The 22,193-nt window shown below is 37.3% G+C and overlaps 1 protein-coding gene across 1 annotated transcript; it reads right to left on the bottom strand.

Moving 5' to 3' along the window:
- Nucleotides 1-21,835, bottom strand: LOC108990252 (cullin-4-like). The gene is made up of 17 exons (XM_018964150.2): nt 21,433-21,835; nt 17,357-17,472; nt 16,901-17,247; nt 16,389-16,569; nt 16,079-16,201; nt 15,632-15,919; nt 13,636-13,761; nt 13,425-13,526; nt 13,262-13,315; nt 1,883-1,989; nt 1,724-1,784; nt 1,495-1,626; nt 1,224-1,361; nt 1,027-1,107; nt 743-823; nt 551-631; nt 1-334 (listed from the first exon to the last, which is right to left on the bottom strand). The coding sequence occupies exons 1-17, from the start codon at nt 21,743-21,745 to the stop codon at nt 221-223; spliced, it is 2,445 nt and encodes an 814-aa protein (XP_018819695.1). The 5' UTR covers nt 21,746-21,835; the 3' UTR covers nt 1-220.
- Nucleotides 21,836-22,193: the final 358 nt, after the last annotated feature.

Here is a 22,193-nt window from a genome sequence, read left to right as displayed (position 1 = left end):
TGAAGGAGAAGTTTCGAAACAGCGACCATATATGCTTAACAATTTAAAGGTGTTGACTGGATCAAAAATGAAAACTACGGGTTACTGTACATTAATCTGACCAGAAAAGGGGATTCAACATCTGCCCTTATGCTGATCGCAGAAGTTTCCCCTGCCATTTTCAAAGATAAAATCATAAAATCTATCTATATATATATATATATATATATATATATATGGATTACGCCAAGTAATTGTATATCTGCGGGTTGCTCTTGTCACGCTCCAGGTACTCCCTGTCAATGAGGCTTTCAATTCTTTTCTTTAAATCAGCCGGCTTTATCGGAAACTTGAGCTGTTCACAGGGGAAGAAGGAAAAGTGCAAAACTAATGTAAGCTAAAAAAGACCACCAATACATTCCAAAATAGCAGTCAGGCTGTCCAGCTAGTGTAATTGTGACTTGAATTTGACTTGGCCTCTTACAGTGTAAAGACCTCAAGATTTTAAGCAAAAGAGGATAAGAAAATTTCAGTAATAAAATCTAGAAATGAATCAACTGAAAAGATTAACCTGTTGGAAGAGTTCAGTTATCAGAAGTGTGTGACTCAGCACTTTCCTTGTCTTCATTATTCGAACAATAGCGGCATCAACCTACATTGTTCCGTGCAAGTAATGCAAAAATTACATATGGAGGGTTCATCGTTTCAATCTGGAACCTGGTTAGCATGTGTATGTATTTAAAAATATATAACTCAGTTTAACCTGATATTGACGGTCCTGAAATACTCTTTCAGTGGTGCTTGTGTTCTCCTCTACCGTTTCCTTCATCTGGATTGCATTTACCTGCTCCAAACAATCCAATGTTAAGCTTCAAATTCCATCGTGTGGCAACCAAAGCTCAATGTGCATTAGTTCTTTCACCCAAAGTCAAAAGTGAAAGTCTTTGATTTCACAGCCTCGCTTATGCACTTGTGACTTGTCAGGCTTATGCAAGGTTGAGATCATCTAATTGCCACTTGTATTAGTTAAAATACAAATGAATGTACCTTTATTCGGTAAAGAGGCGCCGTGAATCCATCATTGAACACAAATGAATCATCATCCTCCACATCTCTACCCTTAGGCAACTGCAGCGCATTTGTAAATCAGAAAACAGATTCAGTTAAAAAAAATAAATTAACTTTAAGACAATTTTAAAAGTACTATATTTTAAAACAAAGTCATTCAATGTTTGACGACCAACCTTTTGCAAGACTCGAACTTTTCCGCATGCAAGGGACTGCATAGTCCTCCTCAGTTCCTTATCCTCAATCCCAGTGGAGTCCTTAATATCTTGAAAAGTTAGCTTCTCCACATCATTAAAGAGCATCAAAACAACAGTCTGGTGCGCAAGACACAGAGCATGACCAGAATACAGTAAGTTACTTGGGTAGGCAAAATCAACAAGGATAAAGAATAGTAAATAAAAAATACTGAGACATAAAAAAATGTGTAATGGCTAAAAGGAGACCAACCTGAAATAGTGACACGGCCAGTTCCTTTTTACCTTTAGGAAATTCAGCCTTTAACACACTGTGACCTAATGAGTTTTGCCACATCAAGCGCCTCCCACTGTACTTGCTCAGGTAGAACTCCTTGAAAATGTCCTATTGCACAAACAAAAGAAAATACCAAGACATCAGTTTAGAAGTACAATGATACTGCCTACAACTGAAAGCAGGTATTCAGTGATTTCCCCCCAACCTGGTAGACATTCAATTCGTGAGGAAGTCTTACATCCATGGGTGGATACGTTGGCCAGTACCTGCATTAGCCAACCCAAAACGAATTAAGCCCCTTGGGAACACTAGGTGAATGAAAACTCTGATTATGTTTGAACATACTAAAGAAACGAAGACCTACCCTGTTGTTAAAACATGCACACTCATCTCAATTCCAGATGGGAGTTTTGTCCTGGCCTGGGATGATTGTTTGAAGGATTCATTTATCTCTTTTGATAATTCAATGTCCTGACAGTGTCTCACAAAATACAGAAGAAAATCATTAACCCAAACAAATTCATAACACGACTTTTTCTTAACAGATGAAAAAAAAAGTGTTGATAAAGATTTTTTACAAACAAAAGCTGATAAAGTAACAGGTAAAACCATGCTAATATAATAAAAACAATATAGAGGCTATCAAACTGCCTACAGGAGCTCATATGAAGAACTTGTTATTGTAGATAGTCAACCCAATGCTTCAACTCCCTCTAGCTCAACATCATTAATGCAAAAATCAGGAGGTGAGCAAAAGGTGAAACCTAAGTATACATTACACATCAAGACAAACCTATAGTTAGTACAGCACATCAATAAAAGTTAACAAGACTTGATCATTATAAGATTAACAATTTGAAGTCTATTGAAATGGTCACAGGAGAATTAAATATGTCAATATACGCTAATATAAATCATTGCTTCTAGTGGAAAGATGCATTTCCTGTCTAAATGATTCTGCATAGCTTTAGATTCTGCATAGCCCAAACGGGTTGCAAGCTAAGGTGCTTACCCTTAGTATGATATGATGTAATTTTATTTGGCACCCCCGAACTACCATCCTTTTTGCAATGTGTATCCTAAATTACAAGAAATTGTAATGTGCACCACAAAATACCAATTGTTTCAATGTGCATTATCATCAACTAAAATCTGGCCTATTTTTTCATTCATCTCAATGGTCAAGTCTTAACCGAGGGTGCACACTCAAACTCATTGGTAGTTTATAGTGTCTTTCTATTGGCACTGGGTGTCAGGGAATAGAGTGACGACTAATCCTGGGGGAGCAAATGCCCTCAGTAAGGAGTTTCCCACAAGAGCACATTGGGTAATTCAAGGGAAAAATCCCCCAGTCCGATGGCCCATAGAGATTGTTTGCACGCAATGGGATTCGGTTTATAGTGTACATTGCATTTCATAGTCTACAGTGCCCATTGCAAAAAATGTGGTAGTTTGCTATGCAAAATATACTTTACCATATAAAATTCTAACCACATAGTTTAAACCTAGAATGCACTGAAACCATCAAACAGGGAAAAGAACTGTTAGATTCCCTTGTCTTAACTTCACATGTTTTAGGGATTGGCTAATTGGGCCTTGGGCCCAGGTTTCAACACCACAACCTCACATATGGTGTACGAGGTCAATCCATAATTTTTTTTCTATAAGTAGGTCAATCCATAAAAATTGTCATTCCAAACCACAATGTGAGAGTGTAGGCTGGATGATAGAACAAAAATTGTCATCCCATTCATGGTATCAACATTTCTTGGAGATAACATATGATATTTTTTTTATCGGTAAATACGAATTTTATTAAAAAAAAGGCAAAGCCAATGACACGGGACGTACACAAGAGCATCACCTATGCATTGGTGTCTAAAGACAAGGAAATCATGTGCATTCATGCCGCTAAAGTCTATTACAATCGAAATCAAGATTTCAGAAGAGCAGGGAGTTAAAGCGTCTTACTTGGGTAATCAACTATGACGCTAAGAGAGGTAGTTCAAGTCAAGCGAGGACTAGAGGGAGGGCAGAGTGTAGGTAGGGGTGTAGTATTAGTTTCGGGTGTACGGTGTAGTATTAGTTTCGGGTGTACAATGTAGAATGTAGCTTCTAAGGGAGTTTCAGGTGGTCTTAGTTTTGTGGAAACAAGGGGTTGAGGTAGTTACAGTGATTTGCTTTCATGTGGGGAGGAGCGTTTTGCCCCAATCGGGCTTGGTGTATATTGGATGGACTTACTGGTCATTAGAGGTTCTCTATTATGGGCTAGGTGTTTTCTCTTGTATACACCCAGTGTACAAGGTTACTTATAAAAAAAAAAAAAAAGTCTATTACAATCAACCAATGGAATAAAGTTTGAAGAAAAAAAGTTCTAAGCTCATCCATTGTCCGTTCACGATCCTCAAAGCTACGATCATTCCTCTCCATCCATATGCACCACCATAGACAGATTGGAATCATCTTCCACATAGCTGCAATTTGAGAATTACCCCGAAGTCCTTGCCAGCTGGCCAAAAATTCAACAACCCTTATTGGCATCACCCAAAGGAGCCCCGCTCTAGCAAAGATATCATTCCACAAACTCATAGCCACGTCACAATGCAATAATAGGTGATCCACAGAATCCCCACTTTTTTCGCACATATAACACCAATCAACACAATGAGTCGGCATTTCCTTGGATTATCTAAGGTGAGAATCTTCTTTAGTGACGCTGTCCATACAAAAAAAAGAAGTTTTTAGAGAGACCTTAGTCTTCCAAATGTTCTTCCATGGGAACACTCTTGTAGAATGTTTCATTAGGGACTCATAGTACGACCATACAATAAATCTTCCCTTCTTGGACGGTGACCACATCATCGTATCAGCTCCTCCATTCACTCTATAACTATACACGAGATGAAAGAAATCTGTAAATGTGTTAATTTCTCAGTCTTGCGCAACTCTAATGAAAATGATATTCCATTGAGGAGAGCCATTAGATAGATCCATGAGTTCTACGATTGCAACCTCCTATCGTCGTGCAATGCCGTATAAAGTTGGGTAGGCTTCCTTAAGAGTTCCTCCGCACCAAAGGTCATTCTAGAATTTAATTATGGAACCATCCCCAACTGCAAAGTGTGTATATCGATGAAAGTTGGTCCAACCCCTTCTTATGTTTTTCCAAAGCCTCACCCCCATGTGGTCCGCTCAGCTCATTTGAGCACCATCCTCCCCACAATCCACCATATTTTAAATCTATGATAACTCTCCACAACGCTCCCCTTTCGTTGTGAAATCTCCACAACCATTTACCCAATAAAACTTTATTGAAAACCAGCAAGTTCCGAATTCCTAGCCCGCCTTCACGTATTGGGGTACAAAACGTATCCCAATTCACCAAGTGAAACTTGAATTCTTTATCTATTCCCCCCATAGGAGATCTCATTGCAACTTTTGTAACCGGTAAGCCACCTTGCATGGTATTGGAAATAGAGATAAAAAGTAAATAGGCAAGTTGGATAGAGTATTTTTTTATCAACGTAACTCTACCACCTTTGTACAAATATACCCTCTTCCAACTCGCTAGTCTCCGTTCCATTTTTTCCAACACCCCGTCCTAAATAGACTCCGACTTAAAGGAAGCACCCAAGGGAAGATCAAGATACTTCATTGGCAACGTGGAGACTTTGCAACCCCAGAATATTGGCATAGCTCAAAACACCGGGAACATTTCCAACTAGAACTAATTCTAACTTGGCAAGGTTCACTTTCAATCCCGATACCGCTTCAAAGTGAAGTAGTAGAGCCCGCAAAGCTTGAATATGATTGTGATTAGCACCACAAAATATAAGAGTATCATCTGCAAATAAGAGGTGGGCCATCTCCAGTGTGCCGATTCTTGCATTCCCTACTACAAAGCCAAATAAATATCCACCTCTCACAAGACCTGCGATTATTTTACTAAAAGCTTTCATAATGAAAACAAACAGTAATGGAGATAGGGAATCACCTTGCCTCGGTCCCCTCGAGCTTCCGAAAAAGCCCATTGGAGTACCATTCACCAAAATGGAGAAACTTACAGTGGATATGCATAATTTGATCCAAGAGCACCATCTCGCTCCAAGTCCACACCTCTCAAGCATATGTAACAAAAAGTTCCAGCTAACTTGATCATAAGCCTTCTCCATGTCAAGTTTGCATAATAACTCTGGAGCGCCCGACTTGAGGCGACTATCCAAACATTCATTGGCAATGAGAATAGAGTCAAGAATTTTTCGTCCTGCTATGAAGGCATTCTAGGGCTTGGAGATGATCTTCTCCAATACCGTACTCAATCTATTAGCCAATACCTTCAAAAGGATTTTGTACATTCCGCTCACCAAGCTTATTAGACGAAAATCCTTAATCTTTACCACCCCTGGCTTCTTTGGAATAAGAGCACTGAAAGTAGCATTAAGACTTTTTTCAAAACTACCTTGTTCATGAACTCGTGGAAGAAGCTCATGAGGTCATCTTTTAACTACTTCCCAACATGCCTTAAAGAAAGCCATAGTGAACCCATCCGGACCTGGAGCTTTATCACTTGCCATACTTCACACTACCTTGCAAATCTCCACCTCCTCAATGGCCTCTCTACCAACTTACTTCTTGATGATCAATCAACTCAAAAATAAGGCCACCAGACATGGTCTCCAAGAAAATTGTTCCAAAAGTAATTGTTCATAGAAGTTGGTAATATGGTCCGTAATCTTAGATAGCTTCGAAGTAATCCTCCCATCTACTAATAGTGACTCAATGACATTGTGTCTTCTATGCAAATTAGCCATGCGATGGAAGAACTTGGTGCATTTATCCCCTTCTTTTAGCCATAAAGGCTCTCGATTTTTTACTCCAGGAAATCTCTTCCATTAATGCCATCCTTTCAATATCCGAGGTCACTTGCTTTTTGTGAGTCTTTTCTTCTTCTGAGAGACCTCTCTCCTCCTCCACTTCCTCCAAACCCTATAGTTCGTCGAAAAGGATCTTCTTTCCATGTTCCACATTCCCAAAAATCTGCTCATTCCACTTCTTCAGGTCTTCCTTGAGAACCTTTAGCTTATAGGCCAGCATGTAACTAGGATTGCCCTATATAAGATAGTATGACCACCATTGTCTAACTCTCTCAACAAATCCTTCTGATTTCAGCCATATGTTCTCAAACTTAAAATATCTTTTACCTCCCCTGGATGCCTCCACAATCAATGAGAATGGGAAAGTGATCTGAACATAACCTTGGAAGCCATTTTTGGATTAGATCCAAAAAATGTGCTTCCCAATCGGGCAAAATGAGGATAGATATCAAGTCTTGACCAAGCTGGATGTTCTCTATTACTAGACCATGTGAAAGTGCCACCAACTAGAGGGATGTCCAGAAGATCTTGTTCGTAAATAAAGTCAGAAAAATCAATTATTGTTGAACTACAGCTAAGACCTCCTACTTGTTCGCTTGGGAAGTGTGTGACGTTAAAATCTCCCCCTATGCACCAAGGAAGACTCCATAAGCTACAAAGAGAAGCCAATTCATCCCACAAGCCTCTTCTTGCAGTATTAGAGTTAGCACCATAAACACCAGCATAAGACCATTGATACTTTTTTTTTTTATAAGTAAAACTTTTATTCATCAAATGCAATAGGCGAAGCCCATGTACACAGGATGTATACAAAAGAAACGCCTAAATACATTCTAATACTAGAAAAACTCTAGAATGAGAGAGTAATGTGTAGGAATTATTCTCATTAAATTCGTAATAAAGGTACAAGGCAGTATATATAGATTACAGTTGAAGAAAAAAAAGGAAAGAATAAAGTAGGAAAGAACAAGTTAAATGCTAACTTCTAAGGAAACTAAGGCCTGGTTTGTTTTCAAGACTAAAATCCAAAACTTTGAAAACCTTCCATCTCATCATTACAACTTTCCCAAATTTCCACACAAAATAAAATAAACAATTCAATTTTTTCAAATCCCAAAACAAAAATAACATTAAAAAATATATTCTAATAATATTTTATTCAACCTTTTAACTTTAATCTCATCTCATCTCTGAAAACAAACGAGGCCTAAAATCTCCTAGAATATTCACACATTCATAGCCAATATCTCCTAGAATACAACAGAGTTGACTAGGTAGATTTTTGGAAACTTTCCAACACTCCCCCTCAAGCTGGTTTGAAGATGTCTTCCATAGCCAACTTGTTGATTAAGTCTTCAAACTGTTTCTTAGGCAATCCCTTTGCAAGTATGTCTGCTACTTGCTCACTGTAGAAATATAGGGCAAACAAATTACCCCACTATCTATTTTTTCCTTGATAAAATGTTTGTCCACCTCCACATGTTTTGTTTTGTCATGAAGAACTAGATTGTGAGCAATAGCTATTGCAGCTTTATTATCACAATACAGTTTCATTGGTAATGAATTAGTACCTTTCAACTCTTCAAGCAATCTTTTAATCCACACTGCTTCACAAATTCCATGAGCAACAACCCTAAACTCAGCCTCTGCACTACTCCTTGCCACCACATTCTATTTCTTGATGTGCCATGTTACTAAATTTCCTCCAACAAATGTGCAATAGCCAGAAGTTGATCTTCTATCAGTGACACTTCCAGCCCAATCTGCATCAGTGTATATTCAACTTGTAAACTCACATGACCTCCAAACAATAAGCCTTTACCTGGAGTCCCCCTTTAGGTACCTTAGGATATTGTATACATCACCAAAATGTTTAGATCATGGTGAGTGCATAAACTGGCTTACCACACTTGTTGCAAAGGCTATGTCAAGCCGTGTGTGAGAGAGATACAGGAGTTTCCCTACCAATCTTTGGTATTGTTCTCTATTGATTACTTCTTTGGGTTTAGCTGGTTGGAGTCTTAGATTCGGCTCTATAGGTGTTTCTGCAGTTTTACACCTTAATAAACATGTTTCTCCAAGTAAATCAAGAACATATTTTCGTTGGGAAACAAATATACCTTTCTTTGACCTTGCAAACTCCATGCCAAGAAAATATTTCAAGTTACTCAAGTCTTTGATTTCAAACTCCTTGGCAAGAATCTTCTTTAATCTGCAAATTTCATTGTTGTCATCCCTTATCAGAATAATATCATCAACATAGACAATAAGTATAACTACTTTGCCTCCACCAGTGTATCTATAGAACATAGTGTGGTCAGCTTGACCTTAGCAGTAGCCGTGACTCTTTATCACCTTCCCAAAGCGTTCAAACCAAGCTCTAGGAGATTGCTTGAGTCCATACAAAGACTTCCTCAATCTGAACACCTTCCCCTTGCCTTCTTTGCCTTCAAATCCTAGTGGTAGATCCATAAAAACTTCCTCCACTATGTCTCCATTTAACAAGGCATTTTTCACATCTAATTGATACAAGGGCCAGTTGGAATGGACTGCTAGGGATAGTAACACACGGATTGAGTTCATCTTGGCTACAGGAGCAAAAGTTTCTTGATAGTCAATTCCAAATGTTTGAGTGAACCTCTTTGTTACAAGTCTTGCTTTGTACCTCTCTACACTACCATCAGCCTTAAATTTGACTATAAATACCCATTTACAGCCCACAATCTTCTTCCCCTTTGGTAGATCACCAATTTCCCAAGTGTCATTAGCAATTAGTGCATTCATCTCTTTTTGAACAGCCAATCTCCATTCCGAGTGATCCAAGGCTTCCTGAATGGTTCTTGGAATCAACAAGTGAGAAATATTGGATGTAAAGGCCTTATGAGTATCAAAGAGTCTATGATAGGATAGATGTTTGGCAATAGGATGTGTGGTGCAGGTTCTAACTCCTTTCCTAAGGGCTATAGGTAAGTCTAGATCAGCAAAATTGTCTTTAAAAGGAGAAAGAGTGGAAGAGTTACCTGGTGTATTGGAAGGACCAACTTGTAGAGGTGATGATGATTGGCCTTGCTCCGGATTGGAAGAAGGATTTCTATTATTCTGACGATCTCTTCTTCTAGTATAAACATGAAGTTCAGATGAGGTAATATCTAGTAGTATTTCTCCCCCTGCTTGTGAATCACTTATGCCTTGTACAAGTAGACTCGGAATTCCATTATTTTCGCTAGATATATTTTTTGTTTCCTGACCTTTTAAAGAAGGAGTATGGATGTTCATGTCAATGTCAATGAAAACATTAGGAAAAAGATTAGAAGTTTGCCAAAACTCATCTTCACTTTTCTCTTTCTCCCCCTGAAGATAGTTATGGCTAAAGTAAGGCTGTTTTTCAAGGAAAAAGACATCCATACTGATGTGAATTTTCTTTGTAATAGGGTTAAAACATTTGTACCCTCTCTTATCAGGAGCATATCCGAGGAAAACACTTTTTTTTGCCCTAGGGTCAAGTTTGGACCGAAGATGGGTTGGTATTGAACAAAAATAGTGCACCCAAAAACTTTTAGTTGTAAATCTAATGTTACTCGACAAGTAGGGAAAAGCTCCTTTAGGCAGGCTAAAGGAGTGATGTATTTTAAAACACGAGTAGGCATCCTATTAATGAGATAATAGGCAATCAAAATAGCATCACCCCATAAATATTTAGAAACATGCATATAAAACATTAGGGCACGTGCAACCTCTAATAAATTACAATTTTTCCTCTCCGCAATACCATTTTGTTGTGAGGTGTCACGACAAGTAGATTGATGTTGAACACCTTTTGCTAACAAAAATGTTCCTAAACATTTGTTAAGTATTCAATACCATTATCAGTTCTAAGAATACTGATTTGTGTTTGGAACTGATTTTCAACCGTATGATAAAAATCCTTGAATAATTTTTCAACTTCAGATTTATCACTCATCAAATACACCCAACACAACTGTGTATGATCGTCAATAAACGTCACAAACCATTTTTTTCCAGATGCAATAGTGATTTTTTAGGGACCCCCAGCATCACTATGAATTAAATAAAAAGGTTTCGAAGCACGATAACCTTTTGATTGATAAGTGTTCCGATGACTCTTGAATAAATGACAAGTATCACAATGAAGAGAGTTGCAATCAACAATTTTAAATAAGCTGGGAAACAAATGTTTTAGATAGAGAACACCAGGATGTCCAAGTCTAGATGCCAAAGCATAATTTGTTCTTGTACAGGCATTAAACTAGTACTACTACAACTCAAACCCTGAGCTTGTTTAATGTTGAATAGGGTCTCATCAAAATAATAGAGTCCATCAATCATCCTAGCACTGCCAATCTTCCTCCCCGAGAGTTGGTCCTGAAATTCACAATGGGAGTCAAAGAATATGACATAGCAGTTAGAATACCGTGAGAGTTTACTAACAGACAGCAAATTACAAGCAAGTTTAGGAACATGAAGGACAGATTTTAGTTCAATTTTGTCAGAGATTTGGATAGAACCTGTTCCTGCAATGGATGAGAAACTTCCATTTGCAATTCTGACTTTTTTTATTACCAGGACAAGGGTAATAAGATTGAAAAAATTGTGAAGTACTAGTCATGTGGTCGGATGCACTAGAATCAATAATCCATGGTGCAAGAGTTAAGCCACAAGAGTAGGTACTAGGGGTATCACCTGTTTGGGCCAAGGAACCAGTAGGAGGACCGGATGTAGGAGTGCATTTCAGCAATTGAAGAAGACCATCCACCTGCTTAGCACTTAGGAAATTAGCCTTTGCTTCATTGGCTCTAGGGGCTATATAGTTGCTGCCAGAGGTTCCAGATTTGCTGCTCTTCCAGTTTGTAAGCTTTCCATGGAGTTTCTAGCAAGTCTCTCTAGTGTGGCATGGTTTATTGCAATAATCACACCATACCCGAGACTTATCTTCAAACCTCCTTTGGTTAGAATAAGACCACTGTGCAGAAATATTGGCAGTGGACAGATCTGTGCTAGTAGCACAATAAGGAGCAGGGTTGGCAGCAACTAATGCAGAGTTTTCCACAGTTTCATCCTCCTGTTTTTTCATCATGACATTCTGATGACAATCTTCTCTTCACACCTCAAAAAATACCTCTCCAAGTGGAGGTAATGGCTGTCTCCCTAGAATCCTTCCCAACTTCATCAAATTCATCATTAAGTCCAGCCAAGAATTTAAAAATTCTGGCATTCTCCACCATCTTCTTATTATGATTGCAATCATCAGAATTTTTCCATTCATAATCATTGAATAAATCTAAATCCTGCCAAAGTCCCTTTAGAACATTGAAATACCTGGTCACACTGCCTTCTCCTTGGTGAGTATTGCTGATTTTCTGCTGCAATTCATATATATCTGAGAGTAATTTCCAAGGTTAGAATACATCTGACTAACATTGTCCCAGAGTTCCTTTATAGTCGAATAGCACATGTAGTTGGCACTAATTTCTTCATCCATAGCATTCACAAGCCACGCCATCACCATGGAATTTTCTGCATCCCATACAACATAAGATGGGTCTGTTTTCTCAGGCGCCTTGGTTTCACCAGTCAAGTACCCTATCTTCCCTCTCCCTCGAATATACATCCTGACTGATTGTGACCATCGTAGGAAGTTAGCCTCATTCAGTCGTATGTTTGTGATTTGGACAGAGTAGGGTTCAGAATGAGTAGGTTTTGGTTTTGGTTTGTTTTTGGATTTGGATTTGGCCTCGTTTGAAGTATCAGCCAAGGTAAAAGGCTTGGCAGCAACAGAAGAGAAAGGCAAAGATGAAGAAGAAAGAAAAACCCAAGATATTAGGGGCTGATTTGAGCTGCCAGAGGGAATAGGATTTTTAGATGAATCAGAAAATGAGCCTTGCTCTTGATACCATCTAGAATGAGAGAGTAATTTGTAGGAATTATTCTCATTAAATTCGTAATATAGGTACAAGGCAGTATATATAGATTACAGCTGAAGAAAAAAAAGGAAAGAATAAATTAAATGCTAACTTCTAAGGAAACTAAATCTCCTAGAATATTCACACATTTACAGCCAATATCTCCTAGAATACAGCATAGTTGACCAGGCAGATTTTTGGAAACTTTCCAACAAAAACTCATGGACAGCCCCTAAGTACAATAGCTGAAAACCAACTAAACAAGGAACACATAATAAATTTTTGATAGCTATCTTCCACATTCTTGAAAGAAATAGCCACCGTATATTCCCCCATACACTCGTCCGTCTTTTCCACCACCCGTTTATCCCACATCACCAATATGCCTCCCGAAGCCCCCTTAGACGGCAAATACGACCATCCAACATGACAACAATTCCACAAGCTCAGTATTATGGTAAGGGAGATGAGTTCCAGTTTTGTCTCTTGTAAGCATACAACATCCACTTTCCAGCCACGAAGCTGATTTTTATTTTGGTATGCTTCTCTAGTTTGTTCAGCCCCCAAACATTCCACGAGACTATTTTGAGCTTCTTAAAACCACCAACTTTGCCCTACCCTTCGTCCTGCTACGACTCGCACTTCCTTCATAGTTTACCTTCCAACTTCTCTCTATTAAGATAATCCATTGTCTAACTTCCTCCGACAATTCGAATACCTTAGATTCTATAAGAATTTGTCTTGAGAAAACCATGATGATCACGCTATTACACACCGAGACTCTAACATATGAAATCTATAAATGTTTCCGTAACAAAAGAAAAAAACCAATTTCTAAAGTGGAGACTATTAACACAATCCACAGAGGGGGAAAAGAAAAGAGCCACCATTTGAGACAATAGAAAAAACTCAAACAAAAAATGTAGTTAGATCGGAAAATATGCATACTTTGAACATCCCTTCAAGTTTGTTCGTAAATTGGCTCCCACACTCGGTCTTCAGCTGCATTAATTACAGATTAAAGTAAATTAAAAAAAATTGTCAACATCATGAATACATGAAAAAGAAAGAATCAGCAAGCATTTATAAGTCTAAAATATCTATCACTAACCTTAGAGATCATGGACTTCTCTGCATCGATAGAAGCACTCTTTCCCAAAAGCAGCCTTTTCGCAAGATCCTTCTTGTAGAATGCTTCAAACACATCCTTGCCCTTCATTGATAAGCAAAAATACGAGACAAGTTGTTCAATATTATTTTCAAGAAAAACATGAAAAAGACAAATAGAACTTCTAGTTAATCCATCCAAGAGTCGAACAAACCTGGATAAATCTGAATAGAACCAAAACTTTATCAAGAGTACCCTCTAATTCCTCTTCCGAAGTACCCTTGTTCCCAGCACGAAGCTTCTCGTCTAGAAACTTTGCAATCAGCTCAGCGGGTCGGTTCTATTCAAAGAACAAATATTGTGGACTTGGTTAAATAAGTGAAATACATAAGAAATAATGACCAACTGAAATAAAAATGATTCAAGATCGATACAAATTTTAATAAGTTTCTGAATCATTATTCTTTTCCAAAATTCCGATCATAGAAGGCAGAAACAGTCACCTAAGGTAGTTTATTCAAACATTGTTATGTTTTTCAAATCAAACAGTAGTGATTGGATTGCTCAGATTAGAGGTCTGGCAGGTTCACACAATGGATCCACACAAAAACGTTGTTAGATAACAATTATATTAATATAATGTTTTTAGGACAGGCTGTATTTCTAGTAAAGTATAATATAATATATAAATTGATATTGGGAACACTGATCGCAAATACTCATCATTTGTGATCCAGGAAAAAAGCTACTTATCTAGTCTAGAATTGCTAATCAACCAAACTCTGGCTAATCAGGTTCCTATGTTTATAACTAAATGGCTCTCTCTTGCTCTCACTCCACCAAATATATATATATTTTTTTTATAAGTCTCTCACTCCACCAAATAGGAAGTTAAAGTTCATTGATTAATACTTCATTTCCCTTTTTTCTACATATATGCAGGATAAAGTCAGGTGCACGATTTTTTTTTTTTTTTTTTTAAATTTAAGGAAATATCAAAAGTATTCATCTTGAAAATGAGGCTTCACACACAGAATAAGTTGAAGTCTGAAGAGCTTGAAAACCATGGAAACCACTCCTAGAGGTTGAATCTAAGCATTTTCTTCTTTACAAGAACATAAAGTCTCGCAAGTTGTTTCTTAGAAATGGAAAAACCGCATTCCTTTTACTAATGACAAACCCAAGATCCAAAGATATGGGTTTTTTAAGTCCTTAATCCCAATTCCGCAAACTCATCAGGTTGGCTGCCTCCATCCATCTTTCTTCTGTAAGGAACATGTATAAAGAGCAGTATATAATAACTTCTTAAAGAACTTTGACTTTTATAAGGGTGAAAATTTTGAACTTTGAATGAAGCAATCAAACTTCTATATAAAGGTTAATTGAGAAGTTGGAAGGCTACTCATGAGTAGCATGGAAACACAACTATTCATGCACATGGTCAGACTACCTCTTCAAATACGCACCATACCAAAACCAGGTCAGCATCAAACAATATAAATTTGTTTTGAATGAAATTTAGGCCAAGGAATATGGTATCCATCATATATAGTCCACAGGCTTACCAACACACTAGTTACAAACATACACACACACACAGACAGCGAAACCATGCTACCTTATCCAGAAATCTAATTAGCCAGGTTGGAAGTAATATGGAGTAACGGCTACTAGTAGGTGCTGATCCCAGAAAAGCAGGGCCTATAGAAAGGTAGATCTGAACACCGTCCTACCCTCCAGCATTTTTGCATTGAGCAGACTCTCTTAAAAACTGAACCCACACACGGCCACGCCAACAGCCCAGGAATCTATCATAGCGCTGAACTAATCCCTTCATTCTATTTTTGTACCAGAAAATTCAAAATCTGAATGCATTGATTTATAGAATTTATGTTCTAGATTATAGCCCAAGCTCTTACAAGGCATAACCTACAGCATTTTGAAACCTAATTTTCTAGTTATGTTGCGAGGAGAGGAAGGATTAGTTGCCATTTCATCAATTTGAAACTTACCCAAATCTGGTAATATTAAAATCAATGTTAACTCTTTCGATGGGACTTAAGACTCAGTAATACTAAATTCAAACTTTCGTGTATGTATTTTGTTCTTCCATTAATCGTACTTCTCTACCTCGTAACGATGAAACCAAGTTATCAATTATCATTTGTTCAAATTTATAAATGACATCGGAAAAAATGGGAACAAGGTACCTGACGAAGATTGACAAGATGCTCAAATGCATCCTTAATGGTGTTGCAAAATGCCTCATTCTTGGAAAAGCTTTCATCCCATATTTTGTCAAGCAAGGCCTTAAATTCTAAGAGGGAGGAAACCATATCTTTTTCTTTCTCTTCATCCATGACAACACCCTGCCCAGATCCACGTATGTAAGAGCTAAGGGCTAGCCTTAGTGATTCAAGGGCATTGACCCTTGAAAACAGTGAATACATCCTCCGGAGGTCCTCGATACGGTCCCCATTCATTAGCATCGTGAACCCCTAAAAATCACAGCCCAATTGTTTAAAGTGAGGAAAAACTTTTCCTTTTGCTTAGAGAAGGCAATAATTAAAGAGAAATCAAGAATTTTCTTTTGATAGGTAAAGAGAAAACAAGAATTAACTGAGGGAAGAATGAGAAATTTGTCTTGTCACTCCTACCTTATCAAGAATGGCAGATATATGGCGTTCAAGGAGCTGCTTCTCTGCAGTTGCAATTAATGGCTTTCTTGTACTTGCATCCAGGTATATTAAACATCTTTCATGTTCCTCGTGCAACCTTGACTGCAACAACGTGTTACCAAAAATCCCCAAAAAGGGAAATAGAAATCATGTACTGTAAAATCAGATAGCAAGCTATATCAATCTTCAGTCGCTAAACCATTTTTATATGATCTAAAGAAGTAACAACATGCAGAAGAGTAATACTTGCAGTTGGAAAAGAGTGAAGAAAAGAAGGAACAAAATGCACCTCCACATGCTTCAAATAATCTGGCACATCTGATTGCTGCATGTATTTCATGCCTTCAGCAGCATAAAACTCAGATGTACAATCAAGAAATGGCTTCTCAAAGCTTTCCATGTAAATTCCTAGAGCAGAAAACATCTTCAAAAGATGATTAAGAAGAGTCCTATCCACTGCTTCACCTAATCTGAAATACCAAATAGAACAAAGCAAATTACAAGTTGAAATACCAGGTTTCTCAATATGGTAGTAGATCATTCAACAATCAAGAAAATATACAGACAAAATGAGGAGTCCTTTATCATATTGATAATTATTACTGGCAGAGGTGCCTACATTGTATCATGTGGAGGATATTATGACTACTTGCATCCTGTGTACTTGGGTTATGCCTATTTCAATATCAATAAAATATCTTCTTACTTATAAAACAAAAATGTATGACTACTTGCATATCTGAATAAATTAGTAACCCTAAAATACTATTATTAGCTACAATTAGAAGAATGCATATTTACCTTTCCCGCTCAATCATTCTTAAAAGGCCAGTGACAGTTTTGTGCTTGACTTCTGGAGACCATGAAAGATGTTTGCAAAAAAGCTGCAATCCCATGTCCCACAGTGATCGTACATTAGGTGTTTGCTTCACATATGTTCTATCCAGATACAAGGCTATACCGCGAATTAACAACATTTGATCACAAAGATCCTGCCAGCATCTCTCGACAAGTGATAAGAAAACCACCAAATCTGGGCTTTGGCCTACCAACGATTTCAACGCAGAAGATATGTGCAATTCACACTCCTTTTCAATTCGTTGATAAAGATTTCCCCCCAATTTGTGCAGACAAAGATCATTAACAGCCTAGGACAACATAATGCGCTCACTGAGAAATCATAATGCCTGAAAAATTTTAAATTGGAAAAAGCCACAGAATTCCAAACAAAGGGTTAGAAAATGTAGCAGTCTCTACCTGATAAAGTATCTCTGAGTCAATAGGATTTGGTTGCTTTAAAAATATAGCAGATATAGCCGACTTCAGCTTTGCCCATGTATCCTCTTCAAAATTTGCAGGAAGTGTTGGTTTAGCTTCAAAGAAACAATAGGGAAAATGAAAAGTGAAATACATCAGACCCTTTTATCCACATGACAGCAGAGATTAAGAATATTTTTGGATTCCAAGATACACTGATGAAAGTTTTTTTTTTCTCTACTTCAACAAAAGTTTTACTGTCCTCTAACATTATATTAGCATTTGTAGCATAATCAGTAAGTAAATGCTACACTTATGAAGTAGACATTCTGGCTAGAAGCCATGCGAATGTGTACAAAATATGATCTCCACCAATCCACCACATGAGAGTAATCTAACAGACTGAATATTCAAAGAAGCATGCAGTAAAAATGTATGAATTTCTTATTTGATAAACTAAAAGTGGTAAGTAAAGATATTATTTTATAAGTACATGCAGTAAGTTAAGATAATAAGATACTTACAAAAAAAAGTCAAGATAATAACAAGGGACAGGGCATACCACAGAAAATTATAGAGCACTCATAAATTTGGAATGACCAAACAAATTGATACATAACAACATTCACGTTACAAGCATTGAAATCATTGTCATATCTAAGCTGAGTTGAAATAGACGAATGGATAAAGAGGCTACACATTCACAGGTAATCAGGACCAATACTTGATAACAAGCTTACAGATTAATTATACCTATGCAAAACAATGCTTAAGGGCCATCAAAAAGTTAATTGTAGGCACGGGTGAAACAGTCATGCAAAAGCAGCATACTGTCAGACTTTATTAGTTCTTTTTTACAAGTAATATGATTATATTAAAACCAAGTACCCAACTAGAAACTCCATTGGTTTCTTGTAGAACCCTAAATATGGTTTTATCCTTTGATCATTTAGGTTGTGTTTGGTTGCTGAACTAAACTCAACTCATCTCATCTCATCTCAAAACAATCATTAATGGGACCCACTACTTTTTCAACTTCCCATAAAAAAGTTAAACTCATCTCAACCTACTTCATACATTAATGCACAAATTTTATTAAAAGTGTAGAGGGCAGCAATCCAAGAACACAGGAAGTACTCAAAGGGACCATTTTTCAAACCTCTAAATTACAATGACCACAAGGAATCTGCCAACACGCCAGCAACTCCACCACACGCTGCAGCATTAGCCATTCAAACCAAAAGGGCAAAATATATCCGTCCATAAGCTTCTAGTCAACTCACAATGCAACATAAGATGATCTAAGTTTTCCCCATTTTGCTTGCACATGCAACACCATTCCATCACCAAATATGTCTTTTTCCCAAGTCATTCATTCTTAAAATATTTTCCTAATGCGCCTATTCAAACAAAAAACCTACCTCAAAGGTGCTTTGTTTCTCCAAATACACTTCCATGGAAATAAGAAGTTATCTAGAGGGGTGAGCACTTTGAAATAGGGTTTAACCACAAAGATCTGTCTCTTGGATGGGGTTCAACACATCTGATCTGCTCTACCACTTCTCCATATAAAAGAGTATAACCGGTTAAGAAAACGATGAGAGCAAATCCATCTCCCAGTCATAGGAAGATTTGATAAAAGTAACATTCCATCAGGGTGTATTATCTAAGAACTGCAAGTTTTCTGCAATGGAAGCCTCTTTTGCAAAGAGATTGATGAAACAACTCTGGGAAGATTGTCTTCCAAGCTGTTGTATCAAACCATATGGATTTTAAATAACATCCAAGTTGCATCAAATCCTTAAGTTTCTTTTTTTCTGAATTTGTATACAGAGTGCAACAAGAACTCATTCTGCACTCTGTGGAAGTCTTTCCAAACAATGGTTTTGAATTTTGAACGCAATATATATATATATATTATACACACATATATATATATTCACCCCCTCCAAATTCACTGCTAAGATATTTTTATAATAATAATAATTTAATCAAATGGTAAGTTTTACTAAAAAAAATCTAACAGTCTCCCGATTTTATGCTCATTAGGAACTTACAGCTTAAGTCAGATCATGTAATTGATGACTTGTGTATATTGAAGTTTCTAGTTAAGTAATTAAAGTCTATACCTGGAACTGCTATAGTGGTTGCTTTGCAGTACGTCGTCATTGTCATCTTCTTCTTCTTCTTCTTCTTCTACTGCTACTGCTATTACATAATTTAAATACCGAATAACGTATCAAGATAAGTTCTATGTGTAAGGGAAGACCATCGTTAGGGGTGGCAACTTGTGTTTGTGTTGTGTCAAGTCATAAGTATTAGACTATATGTGTCAACCCGAATAAGACCAATTAAATTGAATAGGTAAGACCCTAAAACCCTAGCATGGCCAATATAAATAACAGGTGACATGACACGACCGCATAACCTATTTAATAATTAACTTGTACTGGATTGACCTCAATACGACCCGTTTAACCTGTTTCATCCCATTTAACCCGTTTCATATGAATGGGTTGAGCTGACTCATATATTTATTTTGACCCAATTAATATAATTTCATATATAATACATGGATAATATATTAATCATTCACAATTATAACGGGATTCATAATAAAAAAATTTATGATCAATATCCAAACCAAAAATATATATGAAAATTAATATTTCCATAAAATAATTAAGTAGTCAAATACTAATATCAATATTAGATCCCAACAACAATAAAGGCACTATGAAGGTGGCATTGAGTCTTTGCCCAAACTTCCCAAAATTATGAAACTTCTGGAACACCTTCATAATACCTTCATAATATCTTCCTTTACCACATCCCAACAGGATCAGAAAAAGGTCATAGTGAAGCCGGCCTGGTTCTTAGTGCAAGTAACTATTACTCAATCTGGCCAGAACAAATTTCTTTAATTTTCCCAGTGTCACTCATCAAAATTTCAGATAACAATCTCATCGAGAGGGGGGGGGGGGGGCTTTATTAAGATTATTTCAATATAATACCAAGACAGGCAAGAATATTTAGTCCATTTATCTGGAGCAATCGGAGGGTTGTTAGCAAGGAAGCAAATTGTTGAGTGATGGGAAGGGAGAAGAGGACAGACTGCCCATATCCCCTGTCGGTAGGGAGTATAAAAGGAGGGAGAGGAAGAGGTGTGGAAAATGCATTCCTTCGGCTACATCATTCCCAGACCACCTAAAGGTGGGCAAATTGGTGAAGGGAGGGCATGGTGAGCTTCTTTTATTGTTTAGTAAGAATAGGGAAGTTGATGTGGCAACAATATTTATAATTTCCCCTCTTCAAACTCACAACAGGAGGTAGAAATATACACCTCTCCACCCCTTGCGCCCCTCCCCTATCTATTCCCTCTAGCAAATAGTGTAAATCAAACCTAATACACAATGTGCACAGAAAATAAATGAACTCAATACACTGTGGTCTACAGAATCCTTAAATTTGTTCAATCACCAACCATTAAGGAAAATGTGTCCCTAAAACTGATAGCACCCTTTGCATTACTTCTTTTTTAGTATTATAAATAATGCAAAATTTTTATTAAAAGAGCAGAGGGGCGCAACCCAAGTACACAGGATACTTTTCTCATTGTTTAATAACCAAGCAGATAGCATTCAGAATGCAATGACCAGCAAAATGAGTCACCCAAGCATGCCAATCCTAAATAATAGTACAAGCGGAAGCCCTTACTCTAGAGGAAAATGAGTAAATGCACCCAAACAAAATCAGTAAGAAAAATAACCATGATAAAATAAGTTCTATAGCTGAAATTGCATAGGTTTCACACGGGATTCAAGCATCAATATATTAGCTGAATTCCATTCGAATCAGGTTCTTTGAGCAGTACCCAAGTCCTAAAATCAAAGCAATTGTAAATCCCAATCTGTAAACTGCATAAATCTCTTATTAAGCTCAGGTATGCTAGCTCAATTCACCTTAAAATCAAAGCCAAAACCCTGAATTCCAGCTAAATGAAAGATCTTTACAGAAACGAACCCTATAGTTACCAGAAAATCTAAGATTTATAGATGAAAACAAGCATTAAAAACCTTTGACGAGCTTGATGACGAGCTTCTTGGTGGGCTGGGGCGGCTGGGCCTTTTTCCTGGACAAATTGGCGGCAACAGAGCGAGAGGGGGCGGAGGAATCATCGGACTTGAGATCTTCGTCGAGGGCCACGGAGGAGGGATCGAAAAGGATGACGTTGTTGTTGGTGGTGCTGGTGAAGTCTTGGTGGTGGAGGCCGTTTTTGGAGTCGAGGGGGAGAGCTTGGGACTTGGCCTTCTTCATAGGGGGGAACTGAGGGGGGGAAAAGGTGGCGTCACTACTGGTTGTGGATGAGCGTTTGGTGGGGAGAGACATGAAAAGGAAGTGTGATCAGGAGGACATTGTGAGCGACAAAGAGTAGCAATGGAAAAACGAAGATTTGAGAAGGAAACCAGATATGCCTATTGAGACACCACAGCCTTTCTGTGAAAATAAAATAACGTTAGATATAATATTATTTTTTTAAAATATGAATTTTATTATTAAAAAATTAATTTAATCAAGTGAATCTTAAATTTATTATTTTTTTTAAAAAAAGTTAATTTATATATTTTAAAATTCTAAATATTATTTTTAAAAAATTCTAAAATAAAATAATTAATAACCAAAATGCTCACAGTTTTTCAAGAAAAAGTATAAAAAAAATCTACAGCGCCATTTCCCATTTAAAAATCTTATTCAGACTTTCCAACTCAATTCTTCTTCTTTGGAGAGATGAAAAGAGCGGTTTGAATTTAAAAATAAGTTGAGATGGATTGAGATT

Source organism: Juglans regia, chromosome 4 (genome assembly GCF_001411555.2).
Source record: "Juglans regia cultivar Chandler chromosome 4, Walnut 2.0, whole genome shotgun sequence".
NCBI lineage: Eukaryota > Viridiplantae > Streptophyta > Magnoliopsida > Fagales > Juglandaceae > Juglans > Juglans regia.
Note: the sequence above shows the minus strand (reverse complement) of the source record. Positions and strands in the feature narration are given on the sequence as shown.